Here is a 27,500-nt window from a genome sequence, read left to right on the forward strand (position 1 = left end):
CTTGTCATTGTTGTTGTTGAAAAGCCACAGCCAATCTTGACACATAGCAATCTACACCACAATGGAAGCCATTTTCTGTTTGGTGCAAATATAAGTTAGTCTCTCTGATGAGGTGGACAGAAAAATGAAATTGTTATAAGTATGTTGTGGATGAACCAATTGGATGTTGTTGTAAGATTGGCAATGATGAATTGGTCTCACAAATGCATGATCATGGGGTGGCAATCCTTAAGCTTTTGTGACAAGATATTGTCATTTACTTTCTTGCACTCTTGCTTATTTAATGACCCCAAATTAATTCCAACTTTTTGTGGTTTAGGCAGCTGGAGGTATATTGCCAAAGTCTTTCACAAACTGGTTGGCATGGCCTGACAATCACCTGCCGGTGACAGGAATTTGGAATTAATTCACGGTCCTGGTGATAACTCACCTCCTCATCACGAAAGACACCTTGAGATCATTAATGCCCATTAAGTGAAGCTAGAAGACAGGACACCCAGCTTAATGTCCATCCGAGAGATGGCACACTTTGTGATGCAACACTCTGCTTGTGAAGCACCAATCCAACAGTTTAAAGTCGGATCGGGAATCAAACCCAGACTTAGACAGCTCTTAGGTAAGCGCACTATCTCTGCACCATCCTATCGGATAGCTGTTGTTATTCAATCTGTGGATAAATGTGACGTTTGGCATTTGTTCATTATGTCTTTATTCTCTTTTTAATTTCTGATTGTAACACCCCTTTTTCCAAGCAGCCGTTCATCACATTCTGATACATTTCCTACATATTCCGCATACTTTACAGCTTGATTGCAAGTTATGTATTGTGTACTCACAATGTGCTTTATGATTTCTTTTATCACCATCTGGATTTCATTGTTTTCTGCTCTATATCATCATGTTCCAGTCTGTCATTTTGACTGCAAACTTAAGCAAAATATTTTATTTCTGGTGGACAATATAAGAGTTGGAGCACATGAATCCTTTATGCTCTCCACTTTTCCAACAATTTTATCCACATTTACTGTATGTTCTTTTTAATATAATTATAAGATTTGTCTTTTTCTCATCAATTCTTTTTAATCATTTGGGAGCACGACCTGCATTGTATTGGAATGTTGTGAAGGAGATGTGATGTGGTTGTGATGGGCCAAGTGACCTTTTCCTGTGTCGTCGTATCCGTCGTCTCCTCATCCTCCTCCTCCTCATCCTCCTCGTCCTCCTCCATATATATATATATATATATATATATATATATATATATATATATATATATATATATATATACATACCTCCATCACACAGCTTCGTTTGGTAGAGGAACGAATGCGCTCGGTAGAGTACATACCTCCACCACGTAATGCCTGATCCACAAGAACATATGGGGCCCAATACATTTTTGAAATATCATACGATACAGTATAACATCGTTTTTGGCCTTATCTCTTAATGTTGAAGAATCACGTTGAAAAAAAATTTATAGTAGCCAGATCTGGATCCGGATCTTCATCAAAATCGAATCAATTTGTCTCAGTCACACATCCAACCTGTGCACTAAGTTTCATCCGAATCTGTCCACAACTTTTTGAGATATCCTGCACACAAACAAACACAAGCAAAGAAACAGCCAAACAGGGGTGAAAACATCATGTCCTTCTACCATCCGTGGTGGAGGTATTGAGAAAGTGAACATGGAGGTGTTAAACAACATCACTGCACTGCATTGCATCCCAGTGTGAACTTTCTGAATGATTTGAGATGATGTTGAAAAAAAAAAAGGTTTCAATTAGATCTTGTGATGGAGGAACGAAAGCATGTGATGGAGGAATGAGGGGTTATTAAGGGTGAATGAAGGCATGTGATGCAGGAATGAAGGGGTGTGATGGAGGGAGTGAGGCAGAGGTGTGATGGAGGAATGAAGGGGTGTGATGGAGGAATGAAGGGGTGTGATGGAGGAATGAAGGGTGTGATGGAGGAATGAAGGGGTGTGATGGAGGAATGAAGGGGTTTGAATGAGGAATGAAGCGGTGTGACGGAGGAATGAGGGGGTGTGAAGGGTGAATGAAGGCGTGTGATCGAGGAATGAAGCAGTGTGAGGGAGGAATGAAGGGGTGTGATGGAGCAATGAAGGGGTTTGATGGAGGAATGAAGGGGTGTGATGGAGGAATGAAGGGGTGTGATGGAGGAATGAAGGGGTGTGATGGAGGAATGAAGGGGTGTGATGGAGGAATGAAGGGGTGTGAAGGAGGAAGGAAGGGGTGTGAGGGAGGAATGAAGGGGTGTGATGGAGGCAGGAAGGGGTGTGATGGAGTAATGAAGTGGTGTGATGGAGGAATGAAGGGGTGTGATGGAGGAACGAAGGGGTGTGATGGAGGAACGAAGGGTGTGAGGGAGGTTGAAGGGGTGTGAGGGAGGGAGTAATGAAGGGGTGTTATGGAGGAATGAAGGGGTGTGATGGAGGAATGAAGGGGTGTGATGGAGGAATGAAGGGGTGTCAGGGAGGCATGAAGGGGTGTGATGGAGGAATGAAGGGGTGTCAGGGAGGCATGAAGGGGTGTGTTGGAGGCATGAAGGGTGGTGATGGAGCAATGAAGGGATGTGATGGAGTAATGAAGGGGTTTGATGGAGCAATTAAGGGGTGTGAGGGAGGAATGAAGGGGTGTGAGGGAGGAATGAAGGGGTGTGATGGAGTCATGAAGGGGTGTGATGGAGTCATGAAGGGGTGTGATGGAGGAACGAAGGGTGTGAGGGAGGTTGAAGGGGTGTGAGGGAGGGAGTAATGAAGGGGTGTTATGGAGGAATGAAGGGGTGTGATGGAGGAACGAAGGGTGTGAGGGAGGGAGTAATGAAGAGGTGTTATGGAGGAATGAAGGGGTGTGATGGAGGCATGAAGGTGTGTGATGCAGGCATGAAGGGGTGTGATGGAGGCATGAAGGGGTGTGATGGAGGCATGAATGGGTGTGATGGAGGCATGAATGGGTGTGATGGAGGCATGAAGGGGTGTGATGGAGGAATGAAGAGGTGTGAAGGGGGAATGAAGGGGTGTGAGGGAGGAATGAAGCGGTGTGAGGGAGCAACGAAGGGGTGTGAGGGAGAAATGAGGGGGAATGGGGGAGGAATGAGGGGGTATGAGGGAGTGTGGTGGAAGATGTCGTGTGATTGTGGAACAAAACTGTGTGATGGTGGAATGAACGGGTGTGTGGAGGAATGAGGATGAAGGGTTGTGAAGGGTGAATGAAAGCATGTGATGAAAGAATGAAGGCATGTGCTGGAGGAATGAAAGGTGTGAAGGAGGAATTAGGGGAGTGTGATGGAGGAATGAAGCTGTGTGATGGAGGAATGAAGGGGTGTGAGGGAGGAATGAAGGGGTGTGAAGGAGGAAGGAAGGGGTGTGAGGGAGGATTGAAGGGGTGTGAGGGAGGAATGAAGGGGTGTGAGGGAGTAATGAAGGGGTGTGATGGAGGAATGAAGGGGTGTGAGGGAGGGAGTAATGAAGGGGTGTGATGGAGTAATGAAGGGGTGTGATGAAGGAATGAAGGGGTGTGATGGAGGCAGGAAGGTGTGTGATGGAGGCATGAAGGGGTGTGATGGAGGCATGAAGGTGTGTGATGGAGGCGTGAAGGGGTGGGATGGAGGCATGAAGGGGTGTGATGGAGGCAGGAATGGGTGTGATGGAGGCATGAAGGGGTGTGATGGAGGAATGAAGAGGTGTGAAGGGGGAATGAAGGGGTGTGAGGGAGGAATGAAGCGGTGTGAGGGAGCAACGAAGGGGTGTGAGGGAGGAATGAGGGGTGTGATGGAGGAATTAAGGGGTGTGATGGAGGAAGTAAGGGGTATGATGGGGGAATTAAGGGGTGTGATGGAGGAATTAAGGGGTGTGATGGAGGAATTAAGGGGTGTGAGGGAGGAATGAAGGGGTGTGAAGGAGGTATGAAGGGGTGTGATGGAGGAATTAAAGGGTAAGATGGAGGAATTAAGGGGTATGATGGAGGAATGAAGGGGTGTGATGGAGGAATGAAGTGTTGTGATGGAAGAATGAAGGGGTGTGATGGAGTCATGAAGGGGTGTGATGGAGGAATGAAGGGGTGTGATAGAGGCATGAAGGGGTGTGATGGAGGAATGAAGGGGTGTGATGGAGGAATGAAGGGGTGTGATGGAGGAATGAAGGAGTGTGATGGAGGAATTAAGGGGTGTGATGGAGGAACGAAGCGGTGTAATGGAGGAATGAAGGGGTGTGATGAAGGAATGAAGGGTTGTGATGGAGGAGTGAAGGGGTGTGATGGAAGAATGAAGGGGTGTGAGGGAGGAATGAAGGTGTGTGTTGGATGAATGAAGGTGTGTGATGGAGGAATGAAGCAGTGTGAGGGAGGAATGAAGGGGTGTGATGGAGGAATGAAGGGGTGTGATGGAGGAATGAAGGGGTGTGATGGAGGAATGAAGCAGTGTGATGGAGGAATTAAGGGGTGTGATGGAGGAATGAAGCGGTGTGATGGAGGAATTAAGGGGTGTGATGGAGGAATTAAGGGGTGTGATGGAGGAATGAAGCGGTGTGATGGAGGAATGAAGGGGTGTGATGGAGGAATTAAGGGGTATGATGGGGGAATTAAGGGGTGTGATGGAGGAATTAAGGGGTGTGAGGGAGGAATGAAGGGGTGTGAAGGAGGTATGAAGGGGTGTGAAGGAGGAATGAAGTGTTGTGATGGAAGAATGAAGGGGTGTGATGGAGGAATGAAGGGGTGTGATGGAGGAATGAAGCGGTGTGATGGAGGAATGAAGGGGTGTGATGGAGGAATGAAGGGGTGTGAATGAGGAATGAAGCGGTGTGACAGAGGAATGAAGGGGTGTGATGGAGTAATGAAGGGGTGTGATGGAGTAATGAAGGGGTGTGATGGAGTAATGAAGGGGTGTGATGGAGTAATGAAGGGGTGTGATGGAGGAATGAAGGGGTGTGGTGGAGGAACGAAGGGTGTGAGGGAGGAAAGAAGGGGTGTGAGGAAAGAAGGGGTGTGAGGGAAAATGAAGGGGTGTGATGGAGTAATGAAGCTGTGTGATGGAGGAATGAAGGGGTGTGAGGGAGGAATGAAGGGGTGTGATGGAGGAATGAAGGGGTGTGAAGGAGGAAGGAAGGGGTGTGAGGGAGGAATGAAGAGGTGTGATGGAGGAATGAAGGGGTGTGAAGGAGGAAGGAAGGGGTGTGATGGAGGATTGAAGGGGTGTGAGGGAGGAATGAAGGGGTGTGAGGGAGGAATGAAGAGGTGTGATGGAGGAATGAAGGGGTGTGAGGGAGGGAGTAATGAAGGGGTGTGATGGAGGAATGAAGGGGTGTGATGAAGGAATGAAGGGGTGTGATGGAGGCAGGAAGGGGTGTCAGGGAGGCATGAAGGGGTGTGATGGAGGAATGAAGGGGGGTGATGGAGCAATGAAGGGGTGTGAGGGAGGAATGAAGGGGTGTGATGGAGGAATGAAGGGGTGTGATGGAGTCATGAAGGGGTGTGATGGAGTAATGAAGGGGTGTGATGGAGGAATGAAGGGGTGTGATGGAGGAACGAAGGGTGTGAGGGAGGTTGAAGGGGTGTGAGGGAGGGAGTAATGAAGGGGTGTTATGGAGGAATGAAGGGGTGTGATGGAGGCATGAAGGTGTGTGATGGAGGCATGAAGGGGTGTGATGGAGGAATGAAGCGGTGGAGCGAGGAACGTAGGGGTGTGATAGAGGAATGAAGACTTGTGAAGGGGGAATGAAGGCGTGTGAAAGAGGAATGAAGGGGTGTGAGGGAGGAATGAAGTGGTGTGAGGGAGCAACGAAGGGGTGTGAGGGAGGAATGAGGGGGTATGAGGAAGTGTGGTGGAAGATGTCGTGTGATTGTGGAACAAAACTGTGTGATGGAGGAATGAACGGCTGTGTGGAGGAATGAGGATGAAGGGTTGTGAAGGGTGAATGAAAGCATGTGATGAAAGAATGAAGGCATGTGCTGGAGGAATGAAAGGTGTGAAGGAGGAATTAGGGGAGTGTGATGGAGGAATGTTAGAAGGTTGTTGAGGTCACCCATCATGCTTGGAGGGTTCCACAACTTCTGGCTCGTTTGCTGATTGCCAGACATCATAGCCAAGTGTGTCCATTGCTGACCAGGGGACTTTTCTTCCAACAGCTTAATATCCCCGACATTATGGGCCAGGAAGAGCAATCATCCAAGAGCTCACAACTGACACAGAACATGATGTCAAGGTTTAAAGATGGCTAGAAACGTACATAGGAGCATAGCTCAGCTTCAGGGATTCAATAATAACTCGAAAGCATATCAAAATGCAAAGCGTGTCCACATCCACTTTGTATGAGGACCAAACTTGATGAAAACAGATTCGAAAAAAATGTAACTTTATTACTTAGTGTTCTCCGAATTATCATCATGAAAGTTTGTTGAAAATTTGTTGGCAAAAGTTCAAACGGTAAAAAAGGTTATGGTCTGGACAATTCACACTGAAGCTCTCGTGGTAAATCAACAATGAAACGCGGAAGCGATTGCAAAGAACATCCGTCTCATGCTTCAACACAACATCTGTGCTTCAACATTTTGACCCAATCATTGATTAGTCTTCTACATGTTGTCATAATCAGGGTTAGTTGAATAAATGATGACAAAAGCGCAGATTGTTAAAAAAAAAACGTTATGCCATGGACAGAGATCTCACACACACACACACACACACACACACACACACACACACACACACACACACACACACACACACACACACACACACACACACACTTGTGAAACCCTTCTTCCACCACATGGGCGGATGGGCTAGTAATAGTAATAACAATAATGATAATAATAATAATAATTAATATTAGTGGTAACAACAATCCTAAACGGTGATGACACTTTCTCCATCAGCTTATTGAAGTCATATGCTACAGCTGCATTGGGCATCATTACTTCTAAAATGATATTTTATATTTTCTAACTCATCAAACTATGAATAACAATCCCATGGGTTTGTGCAGCACAGTCCAAACTCTCAGTTCAGTTGCTGCAACGTCCTTCCGCATGTCGTCACAGTGCAGCTGAGCATCTGATGCTTGTCACGTGACCTGATATATGTTCCCCCACTCCCTGTGAAGCATTTAACATCCCGTCTTGAAAATGTCTGCGTGTGATTGAAAACCAGTGGTTGTTTGAAAACCAGCACTGGAAATCATCCCTCAAGGATACGTGAACTCAGAAGAGTTGAATCTCACTGAACAAATGGCCCAAATCTTATACTCTCTGCAGACTGTCTGTGCTTCTCGGTGTTTCATTGTGTTCTTTGACTATTTTGGAAATGGAATTTTGGTTTTGGACATGGATTAACCAACGGTTGACTGCTGTGGTTGGGAGGTAGGCCAAATTTCGGTCCCAAATGCAAAAAGGCAACAACTGCAAACATTTTCACAACTGCAGATGGCTTCGAGGAAGCGTATATGAACTTGTGGCTTTAGAGGCATTTAAACATGGCTTTTTCTACAAATGCAAAGCGATCACGTGTTTAATTTTGAGGGCACACTTCACTTGGTTTCTCAAACATCTATCTCCATGAAATAACTAGCCTGAAAATTACTTTAAGGAAATGTTTGATTCCTGATACAGCATAAGGCAAACTCTCCTATTACACAGCGTTTGTCTGGATAAAGAGGTCATCTGAGTACCGTTACATGAGCGATTCATGACGCCGTCAGTATTCTGGCACCGGACAGGTAAACGGCAAGGTGGAACCCATCAGAAGCATCTTGCGTGTTTATAAGATACTTTTGCAAGTTGTCAGGTTGAAGTTCACTTTTGTTTTTATCATTGACAATTATATCGGAGTAGTGTTGACGTCATGAATTTCCGTACATGGTATTATTGTTATTTTCATGCTTTTTTTGGTGTGCTGGACGTTTTCAACTCAAGTCATGCATGGTGTATAATGTTGAAGGAAACAATTAATTACTCTGAGTTCCCCGTTAACCTCCGTTTTGCTCATAAAGTAACAAAAAAACGGGAAGAAAGCAAGTAAATGATTGCAGGATAATCGTTCCTTATCTCAAATTTCATGTTACTGTTTAGTTAATGTGTAAATAACACCCTCATTCTGCCGGTGACGAGTCGTTTGGGAAACCATTGATTATTGCCATGTGTTAGCTTCGCAAATGTACGTCTCAGTCCCAGACATTAACAAATATCGTTCGATGGCACATACAGGTGTAAACTAGGACACTCGATGGAACGCATACCTCCACCAGAATGAACAGTTTACGTTTTGTATCGCACGGATAGGCCGGACCTGAACCAAAATCTAATCCACTTCTTCTTGTCACGTAACCAACTCTGATCCACATTGTTTTGTCACAACTCGTCCGCAACTTTTTGAGATATCATGATATATATCGCCTTTGGCCCCATCTCTCAATGGTGAAGAATCACGTTTGGCCCTATCTCTCAAATTCTCATATCCGAATTGGAATGTTCATCAAATTTAATGATAAACTCCTCCGTGTCACACACCCAACCTGTCCATCAAATTTTGTCCGAATCCGTTCACAACTTTTTGAGATATCCTGCTCACAGACAGATAGACAGGCAGGGGTAAAAACATAACCTCCGTCCACCTTTGGTGGTGGAAGTAACAATGTGTACACAGTGAATGTATTCCTCTTTGGCGTGTGCATTCCTGGTTGCTGTGTGCCCTTTGTTACATTACTATATGCAACATGCATCACGAATGTGATGTCATAAACATGCTTTTATCTCCCGAATGTATTTATTTTGCTTTAGCGAACCCCCTTCTTCGCCCTCTCTTTTTCTCAAACAATTATCTCGGAACATTTTATCTGAAACCTTTAATATATCAAGCATCGTATTCATGGAGTATAACAATTATCTCTAATTTTCCTTTTTACTTCCTTAGCCTCGTGATATGTGCTCTCTCTCTCTCTCTCTCTCTCTCTCTCTCTCTCTCTCTCTCTCTCTCTCTCTCTCTCTCTCTCTCTCTCTCTCTCTCTCTTCCCCCCTCTCTCTGTCTCTCTCTCGTATGTAGCACAAGCCTGTGGGATAGCATGGTGTGGCTATGTCACTGATGCATTGCCCTATTACCAGTCCACTGGCACTCATTTTGCCAACCTCGGAAGGATGACAGGCTGAGTCAACCCCACCTGGTGTTAATTCAATGGTAGAAAAGGGGCTCGAACTCAGAACCCTGTGATCTTAAGCCAGCCACTTTCACCGTTAACCCTTGGGACTCGCCTCTGAACTGTCTCGTCTAGGTTTGAATCCCGAACTCTAAACCAGCTATAAACCGCCACCTTGGTGTTTTGCATGGTGGGAGATCCATCAATGTGTGCACCGTTCATCGGATTGACATTAAGCCTGAGAACCCGCCTGCCAGCATCGGTTGTCGGTGGACATTAAAGATCCCATCATCGCATGGTATCTTTCATAAAGAGTGGCGAGTTATCGCCGGCACCCTGGAAAGAATTACAAATTCCTGATACCTTCAGTCGAACATCAGGCAATAATTCACCGCTTTGTCCATCTTGATGTGATGGAACACAACAATAATGCGATGTACACCATATAATAATCTCTCTTCACACCATAAATGGCACCAACTGTGTAATTAAAAGTGCAAAGGGTTTCTTAGTTTGTGTACTTTACAGCTGTATGAGATAGTAAATATATTTTTGAAACTGCTGATAATGCTTATTTCTTTCTGGGAGTTTTTCATACGTATGTTAAGACTTAGCACACTTACCGGATGTTAAAATCTATGATTTGAGACAGCGGTTAGAGGTTTATGAAAGTGTAGTTTTTAACCACAAAGTGATCCGGACATCCTGAACGCATGTGGCGTGTCCAAGAGTGTGACTTCTAAATTGTGGGAGATTGTTTTGAACATAATTACTTTTTGCAAAAACAAAGTTGTTGCAATAAAACACTCGGCTGTTACTACTACTTCAATCGTCCAATTATTCCCACCTGTTGTTTGGGTGAACCGTTTTTTTTGTTGTTGTTTTTGTTTCAGCCAAGTCTTTCACCAACTGGCTGGCTCGGCCTGAAGTTCAACTGAAGGTTGAAGGTTTTAAAAATTTTAAAATTAATTCAGGGTCATGGTATTAACAATAGCTCATCTACTCTTTCCTTTAAAGAGCAATGTGGGATCATCATACAACCAGTGCACGCAGACGGGTCTTTCAACCTGATGTAAGTCTCACAGAGGGTGCACTCATTGAGGAGTCCCCCTGCATGCAAAGCACCAGCATGACAGTTTACAGCTAGGTAGAGATTTGAACCTTGGTCTGATGTCTCAAAGACCAGTGCACATACCCGCCAGCCATCCTGCCAGACCTAAAGTAGGATTTGACAATTGGTTGGTGTCACACACGTAACTTGTCCACCAATTTTCGTTCAAATCCGTCCATAACTTTTTGAGATATCCTGGTCACAGGCAGATTAACAGACAGCGGTGAAAACATAACCTCCGTCCACCTTCGGTGGTGGAGGTAAAAAATGTTGATGTCGAATTCTCAAAAAGATGAATAACTAAATTGACATCTCCAAATAGATCTATTGAGATTTTCCTTTCACTTGTTCATTTAACATAACAGTCTGAGATGTGGAGGAATTGTTGGTAACGATTCACACACATCGCTGCATAAAAACATGATTTCCCCGACCTGTTGCTAATGGTGAGAGGTTCTTTTTCCTTCAATTGCCGATACAGAGCAAACCCAACAACAACGGACTTTCAGAGCAGGTGCTTTCCGAGCCAAAAACAATGCACCAACCTTTCACCCAAGTGATCATGAGAACTTTCTACCAATGTGATGGTTTGCATTGATCATGAAAACCCAACTATCTTTTTTAAGCAGTTGCAAGAGACTTGGTTGGAAGGGAAATATTGGCTAAAATGGTCTGATCTGTGTCATCATTGGGGTCTCGGTGACCGTAAATAGCATTTTCCCTCCCCAAAGGAACAGCTGGCTTCCGAGTTACAACACAAGCAGGAGAGGGAGAGGAACATTCGGAAAGGCCTCGCTAAAGCAAGTCCAGAATAATCTTTTCAGCGGCATGGTTGGAAGCGGTGCCCACCTTAATGCCGCGGTCATCCAGCATGGCGAACGTTCTGAGAAAAATCTACTTTGACTTGGTCGAATTAAATAACAGGAGTTGGAAGTAAATTTAGATCTCATAATCAGAATTGTAAGACATTCTTACTTATGCCAACAAAGTTTGGTTATGATTGACAAAGCAGTGAGAGAGGAGATAGGAAACGGAATCAGATTTGGACAGACAGACAGACAGACGACAATCCTTTTATTCATATCAGTTAGCAAAGAATCAAAAGCAAATTTTCATATTTCAACCAGAGCTTTTGCTATATTCTCAATATCTTGTTCCAGAAGTTTCCTTTAAAAGTAAATCCTTTCCGGTGTCCAAAAAGACCCGTGTTGTTTTGGTTCATTTTTTTTTTTGCATAGATGATTATGTATCGACCAAGTCCTCTAAAAAATAAATATATATAGTTTTTTATGCTTATGTTTGTTTACTTTATCACGAAAACATCATCCAATCAAAATGTGTTTCCTCATTGTTGTGAAACTTCAGCAGATTGAATGAAATTTAGTGTTTCTGAGTTGGGGTTATAAAAGTCCACAGTTTGAAGGTTAATTTTAGATTTTAGATTTATTTTTCTATTTATTACGTTTGTTGACTTTATCAATAAAATGCCATGTTTAGTCACTGATGTGAAACTTTGGCAGATCTAGTGAAAATTGAGTAGTATTGAGTTGGGGTCCGAAAAGATCCCAGCTGGTAAGATTAGGCAGTAAAATATGTTGGTAGGACTGGGGTTAAACACGAACAATAACATTGTTCCCTCCTTTCTTAGAGCTTATCTCTATTTTCATTCTTTCACATTGATGACATCACCCTTAAAATATACAATCTTTAGAGAGATGTGTATCTTTCGAGGGAGGGGGTGGATTGGGAGACGTTGGTGGATAAATAGGGGGGAGGGATGCAGATTTTCTTCAACTACCTTCAGAATACAATAATTCATTTTCATTTCAAGGTGAATGAAATATGTACTTCCACTAATAATAGGCCACAGTTTTTTCCCCTCCTTCTTCTTCCTATTCCTCTTCTTCTCCTTCTTCTTCTTCCACAATTATTAACCACGTTCTTGTGGGGTTTCCCCAAGTCTTCCACGAACCAGCTGGCTAGCTCGACCTGACGTTCGACTAAGGCTAGGTCAGGAATTTGTAATTTGTTCATGGTGTCAGCAATAACTCACCGACTCTTCGCGAAGCACACCGAGGAATCTTTAACATTCGCCAACTCATGACGGCAGACGAGACACTCAGTTTAACATCCATCCGAGGGCCAGCACACACTGATGAATTACCGTGCCTATGAAACACCAGTGTGACAGTTTATACCTGGGTCGAGTTACCAACCCAGGCTAGACAGCTGAGATTCGAATCTGCATACCTCTGGGCAATCCTGCCAGTCTTTCGTTATTACTGTTGTTTAATATGGTTTATTTATGTGCATAATTTACCATGTTGTGTTGAGACAAGCGTTGCTGAATTTTTTTTAATCATTTGAAACATAATATTTATTAATTTGTTTATTTATTTTTTTTCTTTTGCATGTGCACACATTGTCGCAGTGCACAATAGCACCCTTGTCTTTGAGCTGTGTAGTCTGAGTTCCATTCACGACCACACTTAAACTGTTCGATTGGTGCTTCGCAGGCAGGGCACTGCATCACAAAGTGTGCCAGCCCTCAGATGGATGTTAAACCGGGTGTCCTATATGCTAACATTAGTTGGTGGATGTTAAGACTCTTGGGGAAGAGTAGGGAAATTATCACTCACACCCTGAACAAATGACAATTTCTTGCTCCGAGCAGCTTCAGTCGAACATCAGGCCTGACCAGCCAGTTTGTGAAAGTCTTGGGCCGACCATATTCCCACCTGTGAGCCATATCTCACCTCGCAATAAGGTGTGATTACTTGGGGGCATTAAAGTGGCAGTGGATGTGAGGACTTATTAAATAATTTATTTCCTGCTGATTCCCCCCTCTATCTTCTGCAGCACATCTCTATTATGGAACTGGGGAAGGGGTGGACGGTGGAATCATAATCTTATTCGACTAACTAAGTACTTGCCTTGTAGTTTTCTCAGGGATAAAATTCCTCTTTTCTTACATAATTCACAACCCCCTTTGTCAACCCACCTGCTCTTCTTACATACACCATGCAGCAATTCCAGTAGCGTACTGCTGCCAGTGTCTTCAGGGAATGTACTACAAACATCTGGGACACCTGGTATTGTAAACGCAAGTAGCAACACATGATGTTGCTTCACTTTCACCAGGTGATTGAAGAACCGTTCGTGTATGCAGCAGATTCCACTGAGACCGACGGGGGGACGTACCCATCACCCCAGGATCCACAGCTGCCCGTTTTGATATAGTTACCTCGACTTAAAACGAAAGACTTGAGAGACTATAAATTAGCGTCGGTCCCATATGCACTTGTTGCCTGCTCTTTCTCTGTTGAAATATGGGAAGTTAAATCTCAAACAACGACCTGCTGACTGTGGCATGCTTGGGGCACAACAAACACCGTGTGCACGTCATCATCAGAGTAGAGTATGAACTGTGCTCGAAAAGTTACAAATTCAATACTCTTTTGGACCCTCTCTCCTTGTCGTAACCCGTACAATGGGAAAACCAAATTCTTTTGACATGAAAAACAATTAAATGCTGTTTATACATTCTTTCTCAACAATCTTTCGAAACATACATTAACATTTGGCTCGAAATGAATGGGTCCAAAATCATAGAAGTTACATGAAGGGGGAGAAATATTCCTTTGTTGCGCTGTGTTGACGTCATTTGCGTTACGTCCGTTTTTCGCAGGTGGAAACAGTGGCTGCAATTGGTGATTTAAAAAAAAAAATTCATCTCATAACTGTGAATTAGCATAAATATCTCGAGTAACCTCATGATCAATAGCAGGATCATCTTTAACTTGGCCATCAAGGTTAAGCTCCGGTATTTAATGTGTCCCCCTGCAAGACAGTCTCTGAGGCCAAGCTACGCACACCACAAATTGCGAACCATTCCTTAACAGGTCGCCAGCCTGTCATGTCAGGGTGTCTCTAAATGGAAGAAACCAGTGAGGAAGATGCACCAGCAAGCAGAACGTTGGGTGCCAAAAGAACCGCCGCTTTGGATACCATGTGGGAAGGCCTACATGTGCGGCATTGGCACAAATGGTACATGTGTCGAACATCGGACGAGACAACAATGTAACCACAAGAGCAAGAACAAGATCCGACCCAAAGTTTAATTCCCAACCAACCACTAATCTAATCGCTGTGCTTGTATCACGGCCATTTTTCAGTAACCGTGATTAATCCAGAGCTCCTCAACTCTTTCAAACACAACCTTGTGATTGATCTTTAAAAAAAAATAAAATGATCACCACCATGTGTTCTTGTCGGAAGTGCCTTTGAACTCCATGGGCCCTGTAAAGTTCTTTGGCATTTGGGAAAAAAAACAAATCTCATTCCTTGCCAGGTCCTCGTGATGACAGACACCCGTATGTCTGCACGGCTTCTCTCCTCACATCTGATATCTCATTTCCTCGGTGGATAAGCAACTCGTGTGGGAGGATTGGTCGAGTTTGAGAGAATGAATAAAGTAAAAACAATAATCGCGATAAGGATGATGGAAAAGACATGGAATAAAAATAAAAAAAACAACAAAGAATCAACCTTCTGGGAAATTCAGAGAAGATTTACTTGATGATGTTCAAGTACAATTGTGCGAATCTTGGTGCCTGCAAAGAAATTGGTTCTGAAATCCTGGCTCTGAAAGATAGCTTTCTGAACATTACGATTGGGCAAGAAAATACGATCCGGTCAACTTTGATATAACTGGCGCAGACAGTCATTCTCCTTCTTCAATTTCTTCTTCTTCTTCTCAGTCTTGCGTGAACTTCTTGCAAAGTAAAGAAGCAACCCTAATTGCAAGGGCTTTTGTCGTTTGTTGCGAATTTTGGACTCGCAAACAGGAATCGGGCAACTTGGGAAACGCTCTTCTCAACGTATGTGAATTTTTTAGTTGAAAAGTTCCCAGAAGCCTTTGCAGTTTGGAGTAGAATGTGATTTGAACTTTTCTGAGCTAGTTTGTGACTTGCGACATGTTTGAGCATGGGATTTTGTCCTTTGTTGTGTTACTTCGACCCTTTTACCGTATGTACATTAGCTGAACCCCTCTGGCTGTACGTAGATCGAGTCCAATCATGGTGATTACCACACCTTCGGTCAATATGAAGCGTTGCCTATCACACAACTGCATTGTCTTATGCTTGACTATAACACAGCCAGAGATTTGCAATTTGTGGTTGGGGAATAAAAGAGCAAATGCGTCAGTTCTCTAACCTGGGAATCACCGTGACATCACCATCAACCATAAACATAGGGTGGTGATCACATTCAGGAAAGTCTGGAGACTTTAAAAGATTGGGCAAAAGATTGGCAGATGCAGTTTAACATAAAGAAATTTTAGGTGCTGGGGATGGGTAACAAAAATTAAAATAGGGATTACCTAAATTAATGTGTTGTCTTCCGTATCGGAGTGGCGACCCGTCCAGGATTGCGCCCAATAGGCCAGGAGACAGCTTCAGCAGCACCGACGCTCTGTACAGAGCTATGGTCCTGATAGATAGATGGAAGGGGTAGTCTTGGAGCGTGTCACATAGGAGAAGGGTCTTGGGTGGTAATAGATCAAGGTGTAAGCAGACAGCACAGTGCCAGGCAGCTATAGGTAAAGCAAACAGGGTTTCAGGTTGTATTTGTAGGGGGATCAATTACAGATCAAAAGAGGTCGTGTTACCACTGTTTAGGAATTTAGTGAGGCCTCATTTAAAATATATATATGGTCAATTATTGTCACCACATCTCAGGAAGGACACAGCTGCCATCAAGCAGGTACGGCGTCGAGCTACTAGATTGATTCCAGCGTCGAGACCAAGGTATGAGGAGTGTTTGAACTAGGAGCCAGGACTTTATACATTAGAAAGGCGATTACGAGGGGATTTGATAAAGATGTTGAAGATGACGAAGGGTATGGTGGACAGGATGGGTGAAGTGGAGTTTATTTTTATTTTTTAGCAGAGTGGACAGTGTTAGAACCAGGGGCATCGCTTGAGGGTAAATAAGATGGGAGTTAGGACAATTTTAAGGTAGGGGTCTTTCAGTCAGAAAATGGTTAATATATGGAATGGTCTCCCCAGAGAGATAGTGGAAACTCTTGCAGTGGAGGTGGTGGATAACTTAAAATGGGAATTAGATCGGTACTTAGATGCATTGGACATCAAGGGGGTAAGGGGATATTGGAAGGACTTGGAGGTAGTTTGTGAGGGGTAGGTGCAGTGTCGGCATGATGGGACAAATGGCCTCATTCTGTGCCAAAGGTCTTTGTGTATCCTTGTGGAACAGTATAACCCACTGTTGAATGTGACGTCACAGTGATGCGCAGCTTGCAGAACTGACTTTTTGTTGTGTAAATTAGGTGGACCAGTGTAAATTTTGGAAGCGTAGAGCGGTCCACTGCAGGATGAAGGCCTCCCCCTCCCCTCAAAAGGCCATTTAGCATATTCACCACACTTGCCAAGTGTGAGCTGCTGAAAGTGAGCAGCCATGCGAATCAAACCCACACCACCCAATGGAGAAGGAAATGTATCTTTAACAAAATGGCCAAGCAGTCAAGATTTTTGCAACATAACTTGCACGGTATAAGGGGGACATTTGTGAAATGAATAAGTCCACATCGGATGTTGATTCGCTTAACGTTTTAAACTACCAAAAGCTTCTAATTAAGGTCAAAGGCTTTGTATTGGTAAACCCCAAATGACTCGAATGACACTTTTCTGAAAAGCTATGAGATGAGAAACCTATCGTATTAGGCCTGTCGGAAAGTCAAACTGGTGCGGATGAGGAAACCCGTGCAACACATTCGACAATATCCAGCATTCTCAGTTGAAATACGCAGAGCTAAGTTGTGTTAAACTCTGACATCCCTTCGACCGACTCCCCGTTCTCAGCTTTTACTCCCTTCTCCCTCAGTCCCCCAGGAGCCTAGCCTCTTCCACTACCACCCCCTCGGTCATCCCCACGTGCGCGGGAGCAACCGGTAGTTATCAGGAGGGACGGATGGAAGAATTCCCAGGACGGTAATCGGATGGACACAGGTGGAGAGGTCTACAGCAGCTGCAAGGGAGGCAGCAGCTTGGGCTTGGGAAAAATTTGCTCACACCAGAGGAGTGTTTCTGATCACAAGATTTAAACAAATTTGGGAAATATAGATCTGTCTTTTTTTTCTTATTCTTCTTCTTTGTTTCTATCACAACTGTGATAACACAAAGCTATCAGCACCACCTGTGTCGTTTCTCATAAAGACTTATCTTATTACTCGAATGGGAGTTCTCTTTAATTATTTAGCTTTCACAAGATTTTCATGAAGATACGGAGGTAGCATCGGGAACACGAGAGACTTCATAACACATATTACCCACGCAGTCTTGAGAAAGAATAAAAAAAGCACAGGGGCGGCGTTTGTGAGCAGATAATATACTTGGACGTGATGATCTAAAATGTCGTAATTTTTTTTTTCGAAGTACAACTAAACTGGAGGTTTTAAAAAAATGCTAAAAGGCTGTTTGTGTTCCACGGTGTTCAAGTGCTTAATTAAATTGAAATAAAATAAATATTTTGAAGGTTGTAGAAAAAAAAAAACTTTTTGTTTTGGAAGTTTACCGTTGTTGACGCAGTGTCTTCACACCACCTTATTTTAACATGTTACATAAGTTATTGGTGCCTGTTGTTTGTGTCCTTTATGACTTGCTTAAATAGTGATTTTCAATTTCGCTTAACTGCCAGACAGGCAGACAGACTAAAAAAAACTTATCTCACTCCTCTCTGCACATGCGCGATCGGGACGAATTCAAAGCCAAGTTACCGCATAGCAACATGTTTGTTTTCCGATTCGTGTTCAAAATATAACAATTCATTGAAATTCAGTTGTTCCTCTATCATACACTGACATTTGTAGACAGAAGTGAATGAAATGCTAAACCCCGCTTTTCAGTTTGCACGTGCGGGGTAATTATGCCAAAGATGCTAATATTTACTGGCAAACTGAAGAGGTATTTTTGTTCGTTGACCTGGACTTCCGTTATAAACTGGCAGAGATACGTGTGGATGAAATTAGTTGTCATATCGTGTTGGTAACCAATAGCCAGACTCTCTTTTTGTATGCAGCACATCGCTGCAGGTAGTATCAATTTCTGGGGGAGCAGCTATGCTGCTGATGCAGTGCCCCCTATAGGTTAGAGCAGGAATTTTTTTAATTTGTTCAGGATGCCGGCGATAGCTTATCCATTCTTCGCAAAGGACACCGTGGGATCTTTAACATCGACAAACTGATGCCTGCTGATGGGAAGCCCAGCTTGATGGCCATACAAAGGATGGTAGCAATATGGATTCCTTGCCCCACCTGCAAAACACAAGGATGACAGTTTGTAGCTGGGCCGAGATTCAAACCTTGGCTTGGCAGCCGTGCATACCTCTTGGCTATCCTGCCAGCCTTGCAAATGCCTATAATCGCTAATCACGTGTTTGAACATAAATATCAAATGCGTTCAAACTTACAGATGATTTTCTGCACAGTGTGATCATTGTTACCGACCAAGGTTTTGCACAAGTTTGGTTCTAATCAAAGTGCAGGTTAATTTTTCAACACACAAGCTTAATTATGTTGGTCAGCACAAACTTGACATGGAGTTTGGTGTATTTATGCAATTAGGTATCTTGCCCATCATCAAACCGAGGTCACCTTCACAGAGGCACGGGGATTTGAAAGAAGCGATTGTGATCCACAAACCAAGTCAGAAATGCCCAGTGAACGATAAGCAGAAACGATTTAATAAAGAAACCCACCTGCTCGATATCCACCTGTGCATGGAAACACACATTAGAGTTTTCACAAAACGCTTGGACAAAGACATGAACATCGACATAATACGTACTGTCTCTCTCTCTCTCTCTCTCTCTCTCTCTCTCTCTCTCTGATTATGCTATTTTATAAATCCTGACTGCTGAATCCACTACAATGACTAGTGAGCTCTATTGCTCAACAAGCTGGTTACTTTAATAGTGTCACCTTTACAATATTTCACTCAAAAATCTCATATTTTGTTGCTTTTTTTAACGGTGGTTATGCATCAGCAAAATTTCCGTGTGATAGTGATAATAAAGATTCTGTGTTGTGCGTCCATATAAACAGATAAAGCATCCCAAACCTTTGTGTCGGCCAGGGAACCATGATAAAACTGACACAGGTGTTAGCAAGGGAAGGTGTAAACGCCCTCACATCTGATAACAGGGCCCATAACACGTCCACCGATATACACAGGAGTCGTTTTTACAGACAGGTGTAAACCGCAGCTTCTTGCTCGAGCATAACTCGCACACGGAGTGCTTTGCAGTTCCCCTTGACGGCGTGAAGACCAATAGTAAGAAACCATCAATAGCCGTTTATGGTAGGAAATGCCAAATGCCAGTCTGTCTGGTTCACGCATCATCAAAATGACTCCATTTCAATTGCTCCGGATTTCGCTGTGCGGATCTGCTCGCACAGTGAAAATGAGCTGCAGTTGCCGGAATATAAAGCACAGTGTGTGTGCTTTTAGTGGGAGAGGCTCTCGCCGTGCTCAGGAGTGTCTTTTTGGAATCAAAAGGCGAACAAGCGCCCATTGTCTGCGGACACTGATGAATCGCACGTCCGAGCGCTTGACGTGCACCAACGGGCCGAGGGAGGCAATTTTTCACCATCTACAGGTTGATAGCTGCTTGGGAAAATATCCAAGTTTGGTTTATTAATTAGAATGAATAGTTTAACATCATTAACAATGAAAGTTTACTTTTTTTAATGCCTCTGTTCACACAATTGTTTTTTTTTTTTGGGGGGGGGGTTTGTGCCACAAACTTCAATCGTAATCTTATTGTTGCGTATACATTGGGAATCTGCTTCATCAGCTTGTGCTTTTTCTTTAATGTACTTTTATGCTTTTTTCGCCCAAACTATTCCTGTCTTTAAATAATTGTCTGCATTTGCTGCTTTGACGTGGGATTTTAATTTGGAAAAACAATCCAGAATGTTTTGCCATAACAGCCCAGCATTTTCCAGACCACTTCGGTGCATTTATAATCTCCTCCTTTCAGAGTGTGTTTCAAAAATGAACCTTGACTCAACGTCGAATAAACTTCTCAATTATTGCTTTTACAACTTGAATGTGTTAAGTGTGTCGCTGTTTGGTTCGAGGCTTTCATGCCACTGACTATCAGTTTACTGTATGAGATGAGAAGCTATTTTATTTTTTGGGTAAATTTTAAAGCCCCAGGGAGGCATGCGCACGCGAACACACACACACACACACACACACACACACACACACACACACACACACACACACACACACACACACACACACACCAATTGTACAGAACATAACACCAAAGGTGAAGGAGTGGAAAGGGGTGTGTGCGAAAGTAAAGTGGGGTGTGGTGCACACTTTGGTGGTGTAGTGGGGAGGGGAAGGGGCAGTGAGTACGGTGGTGGGGAGAGGAAGGGAGTGGGTGGGGGGTTGGGAAGCAACATGTAAAGTACAACAAAAGCAAATTGATTCTTATATGAATAAGAATAACTGAAATAAATAGCTTAATTTGAGTTGTAGAATACATAAAGTTAATTGGCAAAGTCAAATGTGTGAACACCACATGATCTCTCACTTTCAAGTGCAGCCTTCTGGCTGCTGGTTGCATCATTGGTTAGGGACACGGCTCTGCCGCTGATGCAGTGTTCCTGTTACCAATACACTGGTACTCATTTTGCCGACCTCAGAAGGATGACAGGCTGAGTCAACCCCACCTGGTATTAATTCAGCAGCCATTCGGGCTCGAACTCAGGACCCTAGGATCCCAAATCAGCTGCCCAAACCGCTAAGCCAACACCAGGCTCTAACACCACATGATCAAACATATCAAACAAGAAAAGCACTCGATAGAGCACACACCTCCGCCAGGCTGATTAGTTCACATATTGTATTCCACTAATAGGCAGAATCTGAATCCGGACCTTAACCAAAATTTAATGAGCTTGTTCTTGTCACCTAACAAACTCATCCACCAAGTTTCGGCTGAATCCGTCTACAACTTTTTGAAATATCATGCTACACATAGTTTTTGGCCCTATTTCTCTTTAGTGAAGAATCACTTTAAAAATTATCATATCCGGTTCTAGATCCGGATCTTTACTAAAATCTAATCAATTCTTACTTGTCACACACCCAGCATGTCCACCAAGTTTTGAAGTAATCCACTTCCAGAACTTTTTGAGACATCCTGCTCACATACATACAGACAGACAAACAAACAAGAAAGATGTTGTGCAGGGCACGATACTTGCGAAATCCATAAAATAAATTGGACCATAAAAATATTTGGCTCGTTGAATTCAATGACCTGATATGTAAATTGCCTTCAAATTTCAAGTCAATCAGATGAAAATTGATGTTTTTAGAAAAATGACAAAGTTGTTGACCTTTGACCGATGTTGACCTTTTTTCCTCAAAATCAATATAATAGGCTTCTTGCTTAGATCGGTTTAAAAATGTGACCTGGAGGTGATTGAGAGACAAACAGACAGACAGACAGACAGAGAGACAGAATAACTAACACATGCAACCAACCAATATACTTGAAAATCTTCGATTTTCACAAGTAACAAACAGGGTTGAAAACATAACGTCTGTCTGGTGGAGGCAAAAAATTGTCATTAATTACCCTGTATATCAAGTGAAGCAATCAACATCAGATGATGATAAAGTATATAATACATTGTATAGTACAGTCTTGTTATCATAAACACCAGCAGTGCAAGAAAAACTGAGAGGCGTAAAAGAAAATGAGCATCATTACAAGAACGAGAAGAATGCTGCAAAATGCACTAAGCACTTCTGATGAAAAGGTTGAGGTGTGAGTCGGTGACGATGCCATTAAAGGAGAAAAAAAGAAAAGGATAGATGGAAAGTAAATTGTGAGACAAAAGAGGGGGTTGGGGAGGGGGCGGGTGGAAGGAAACACCAAGAGGACACATCTGAGGAATGCAATAGCTGCCTTCGGTTGGGGGGGGGGTTCAGTGTAGAGCAACTAGATTGATTCTCGGCATTGCTAGACTTAGCTATTCGGAGCGGATGAAGGAGACACGACGTTAGACATTCAAAAGGAGGTGATTACGAGGGGATCTGATTGAGATGTTTAAGATCATGAAGGCTATATAGACAAAATAAGTGCGGAAGAGCTTCTCAGCAGAACAGTGATCGGACCATAGCTTGAGATGAAGAAGAGGAGAGTTGGGATGACATTAAGGCAGAGAGAGGTCTGCCACTCAAAGAGTAGTTAGTGCATGGAATGCTCTCCCTGGATAGGTAATGGCAGCAGCAACAGTAGATAGGTTCAAATTGGAATTAGATGACGTGCCTATAACCAATGGGGAATGTTGGTGGAAATGTGCAGGCATGATGGGCCTCTAATGGCCTTCTTCTGCATCAAAGTTCCTTGTATTTCCCTAAGAGTCAGAAGAGGAGCTTGTATAACCCCAAAACAGCCAATGGTGGATGGATAATGTTTGGAGATTAAGTAAGGCCATAAAAATTTTTTTTATTATAAACATCCAAGCTTTTACAGATGTGTTCATTCAGAAACGATTATTTGATGTATTTTGTCTGATGAACCCAAAGTTCTGACAAAAGTTTCGAATATCGCGCCTTCCGTAAAGAAATGACCCACAAAGTGACACTGAAGTAAGATTATGTGTTTGTGACCGGTGCATTGCTCTTTATTCTGACAGGTGGATGATCAAATGAAGCTGCTACAAAACTGCTGGAGTGAGCTGCTGGTGTTGGATCACATTGCTCGACAGGTCCAGCACGGGTGTGAGGGTACCGTGCTCATGGTCACCGGACAACAGGTGTGAAGCTTAGCCATGCCGTGTACTTAAGCACCTTTTGTGTTTGGTTTTTCACCTCCTTGTCAAATAAGTGACAGGTTTCCAGAAAAGAACTAATGGAAGGGATGAAGGGCAAAAATGTTGATGAAATTTTGAAAGAATGTAAACAGAAACAATGTAATTACATGAAACGTTCATTTTATCACAAAATTAATTGTAAAAAAAATTTTTGAAGGAATTTGTTTGGGATTTGTCCTCTCCAACATCCCCCCCCCCATCAACCCAACAAAAATAGGACTGCAAGTCCTGAAGCTCACCTGGATCAGGAGCAACAGTCACTCAAACCCCCCTCAGTCCTCCTTAGACCCGGATTTTTTTTTATGCCGTGATCAAACTTTGGTACATCATGAGTGATGAAAGTTGTGGTCAAGTACCAAAATCATGTGTGTAGTTTCAGAGAAGAGAGCAAACACCTATTTTGTTGGGAGGGAAGGGGTGGTAAACCACCTGCAGACCCCACTAGACCCTGATTTTTTTTTTAAGCCATGGACAAACTTTGGTACATCACAGGTGATGAAGGTTGTGATCAGGTTTTATCGAAATTGTGTGTGTAGTTTCAGAGAAGAGTGCAAATACATATTTTAGGGGGGCTCAAAACCCCCTCAGGCCCCTATAAACCCTGATTTTTTATGTCATGAACAAATTTTGGTACATCACGGGTCATGAAGGTTGTGATCAAGTTTTATCGAAATTGTGTGTGTGTAGTTTAGGAGAAGAGCAAATACCTATTTTTTGTGTGGGGGGGGGAGTCAAAAAACCCCCGTAGACCCCTTTAACGAGTGCAGATTTTGATGTGGTTGATATAATTTGGTACATCACAGGTGATGAAAGTTCGAGTCAAGTTTCCTCAAAATTGTGTGTGTAGTTTCAGTGAAGAAAGCAAATATCTATTTTGAGGAGGTCAACCCCCCCCCCCCGAGACCCCTTTAATGAGCGCAGATTTTGGTGCAGTCGATACACCTTCGTTAGGCTTCAGATATGAAGCTTATGGCCAAGTTTCATCAAAATCGTGTGTTTGGTTCAAGCGATAATGACTGAAGAATTTACAGACTCACTGACTCACTCACTCACTCACTCACGGACACTGTTCGATCACAAAAGCTCACAAGACTGAAGTCCAGATGAGCCAAAAATGGTTGTAGTTTGGAAGATACATATACAAAATTGATCAAACCACAGCAAAGTATGGCTGCATGGTATGCGAGGCGAGGCTCCGATGATGTTTCGACCACCATGTGGTCTCAGTCCTGAATGAAGACCACTGGGTGGTCCAACATCAAACCTAAGCTTGACCTACTGGGTAGTGATAGTCATTGGTGGCACCTTTGATTTTGAATTTGCTTTGGGGTGGCACATGGTTGTTTTGGTGACACCAACCAGATTAAGTATGTGAGGCATGTTCTGGATAATTTCCTCCATAAAGTGAAAAGACAACTGAGAATCCACACAAATGAAATGTGTCATGATGTATAACAATGGGACCCTAACACATCGGTTGTATGTCATGTTCTCATTGCTTCGATTCGCAGGTGGATCTTTGCGCATTGTCGGCTCATGCCAGCGAACCTTTGCATGCACTTCTGTGCCGCACACAGGAGCTTGTAAGCAAACTTCGCTTGCTGCAAGCCGACCGCCGAGAATTTGTGTGCCTCAAATACTTACTACTGTTTAGTCCTGGTGAGTTCTGCTGCTCTGTTGTTTGTCTGTCCAATAACCATAGAAAAACTAATTTCTCTGCAAAATAAATTTAAAACTAGTGACGTGGGGGGGGGGGGGGAGAAAGATGCCCCTATCGTGAAGGGTGGACAGGATGCCACCCACCCGCCGCATGACCTCCACGGCATCGTACAATACCCTGTTCAGCATCCTGAACCTCTGCACCGGAGAGCAGGCAATTCCACATGGACAATGTTCAGTACACAGTGTTGAAGAAAAGGACCGAGGGCGATTACATATCCGGGGTGGTAGGGTGAGGGGGTATATCTTGTCCCACCTTCCCTCACAGTAGCATCTTAGCCCACATCACCATAATCACAAGGCAGGGAAACCTCATCAGTTATTGTTCATGGAATATTTAATCATGGAAGTATCCATTATACAGCTGGAGAGCCAAGTCTGCATACACTTTGTTTGAGGTTGCACGAAAATCTGAACAACACCAGAGCAATGTTGCTGGACATGGTTGGAATATTCAGAAGAGTAAATTAAGGGGGAGTGAATGGGGGTGGTTATAATTACACCATATTGGATATAAAAGATGCACTTTCACCATTTCATAAAGAGATGCCACGAAACGGTTGGCGAAGCTAAATCGATGTTGCTCTTGTCCAGGTTAGTCTTTTGACGTCATGTGGTTTAGTTATGTCTTCGCTTGCAGCATTTACATTCTGAAATCAGCACATCATCGCTAAATGCAGAAGCACATCAAATTCGCAAGTGTTGAAGCTTCCTGCTTCAACGAGTGCACCGAAATGTTTCCCAGGCTGTCGGTGCTGGGAGCAGTCCAACTAGGCCCAAGGGGCAGGGATTTCACAGATGGACATCTTTGCTAAGTGGTGAGACAGGTGCGCACAAATGTCATGTCAGAGCCTTACCTGTCGCCCTTGACTAATGATGCAACCTGTGTTAAAAAGATGTCTCTTCCAGAATCGTTGATGAAACAAGAGTTTCAGCTGCATCGACTTTCCCAGTTTCTTACGCTCTTAACGGCTTCGAGACAGTTGTTTGAATACCACACGGCATTCCAATCTAGATCACTGTTTAGCATTTACATTACAACACCATGAGAGCACAGATGTGTCTGCCATAGGGACGCCGTATGGTGTAATCTTTTGGCTGAGGAATAGGGTGGTGGGGGGGAGGGGAATCGCTGTTCAGTTGCTTTGGGAATAGTGACGGAAAGGCCTGTAACAGCCATCACAACCACACTCAGCTGCCTCACTGGTCTCTCTTTGATCCACCCATGAGTACAAGACTAAACGAGAAAAGAGCGCTTACTGAGAACCGGGGCAAATGTAGGTCATGGGATTGCCGCAAAGAACGCGATGAGGCACAAGGTGTACACAGGGTTCGACAGAAGGCGAACGAGTTCGTATGTGAGCGCACATGGTGGGCCAGAGTGTGCATTTTCAGTTCTGGAATTCTGTGACCCAATCCACCAGGAAACATCGATCTGTGTGCATTGCAGACCATTACAGCTAGGTGACTGTTTCTATCTGCTGCATCAACTTGCACTCCATATTGGACTTCTCCAAGGAGTACTGGAAGCATCCGGCAAAGCAAAAGAGCAGTCACGGGAACACGAGGGGGTGGTTTTGTTGTTGTTGTTGTTTCGCCTGAGGCTGCTGTCTGCATCTTGTTCTCGAAGTGTGGCTGTGCAGCTGAAGCAGTGTCCCTGTTACCAGTAAGCTGGTATTCGGAAGGATGACAGGCTGAGTCAACCCACCTGGTGGTATTTCAATGGAAGGGCAGTGGCTGCAGGTCATGGGATTGCAGGTTGACAAGAGGGGGTTGCGCAGAATGTATAAAAGCATCATGAGAGAGCAAAGTAACATGGCGTCCAAACAATTGGCACTAACTCAAAGTGGGGAGGAGGGAGGGGGGTGGGGGTACGGGCCGACTCGGGTGAAACAATCCTCATTGTGAGCTGCGAGCAATGTGAGCCCAAGTCTTGCAAGATGCTGAGAAGTTTTTGCATTTGGATTTGTTGAACTGTGATACAAGATGTTTATGAAAAGACATTTATTGCAGTGATTCTCATGGCTGAAATTCCCAAAACATAAAGGCGTGCTTTTTTTTGACCGATTTCATTCTGTTGTCATCTATCAACATCCTTTAACCCGAGCCATTTTGTATCGTCTTGAACGTTCCTTGTTAAAATTTATTATTGTTAATCTCTTTCTATCTTTGCTTTTCCTCATAATGATCTGTCCTCATCATTTTCATCATATAATTGGAAACGACGTCGCTTTGCTCGTGTGGCCAGCCTTGTTTGGTGTTCCCATCAGAACATGTTGCTCATGGTGCTGCGAGACCTGATATGAATCCTGTTTCCTGTGTTGATATGTCCTTTATTTACTAATGTCCTTGTAACTCATGTAAAAAGAAATCCATCAATTTCTTCTGATGCCCTTTTCCTGCACCTGATTTATGTGCAAGTTCCTCAATAAGTCTTAGACACTGTAAGGGTTATTTCATGAATCTTTTTCACTCTTGCACTTCTTTAGTATGCGGCACACATGGATGCGGGTATCATCATTTGCTGGGGGCGCAGTTGTGCCAGTGATGCAGTGCCCCTGGTAGGTTAGGGCAGGAATGAAATTTGACCAGGGTGCCCA

The 27,500-nt window shown here is 43.6% G+C and overlaps 1 protein-coding gene across 3 annotated transcripts in view; it reads left to right on the forward strand.

The window, feature by feature from the left end:
• Positions 1-27,500, forward strand: part of LOC147027084 (steroidogenic factor 1-like) — a 92,979-nt gene that overhangs the window by 48,251 nt on the left and 17,228 nt on the right. For all 3 annotated transcript variants that reach the window (XM_085883246.1, XM_085883247.1, XM_085883248.1), the window contains exons 6-7: positions 23,005-23,124; positions 24,693-24,840. In XM_085883246.1, the coding sequence (XP_085739372.1) occupies positions 23,005-23,124; positions 24,693-24,840 (268 nt within the window). The remainder of the gene's footprint in view (positions 1-23,004; positions 23,125-24,692; positions 24,841-27,500) is intronic.

The sequence above is a fragment of the Eptatretus burgeri genome, chromosome 5 (genome assembly GCF_056783735.1).
Source record: "Eptatretus burgeri isolate ZD-2024b chromosome 5, Ebu_testis_v1, whole genome shotgun sequence".
NCBI classification, from domain to species: Eukaryota; Metazoa; Chordata; class Myxini; order Myxiniformes; family Myxinidae; genus Eptatretus; species Eptatretus burgeri.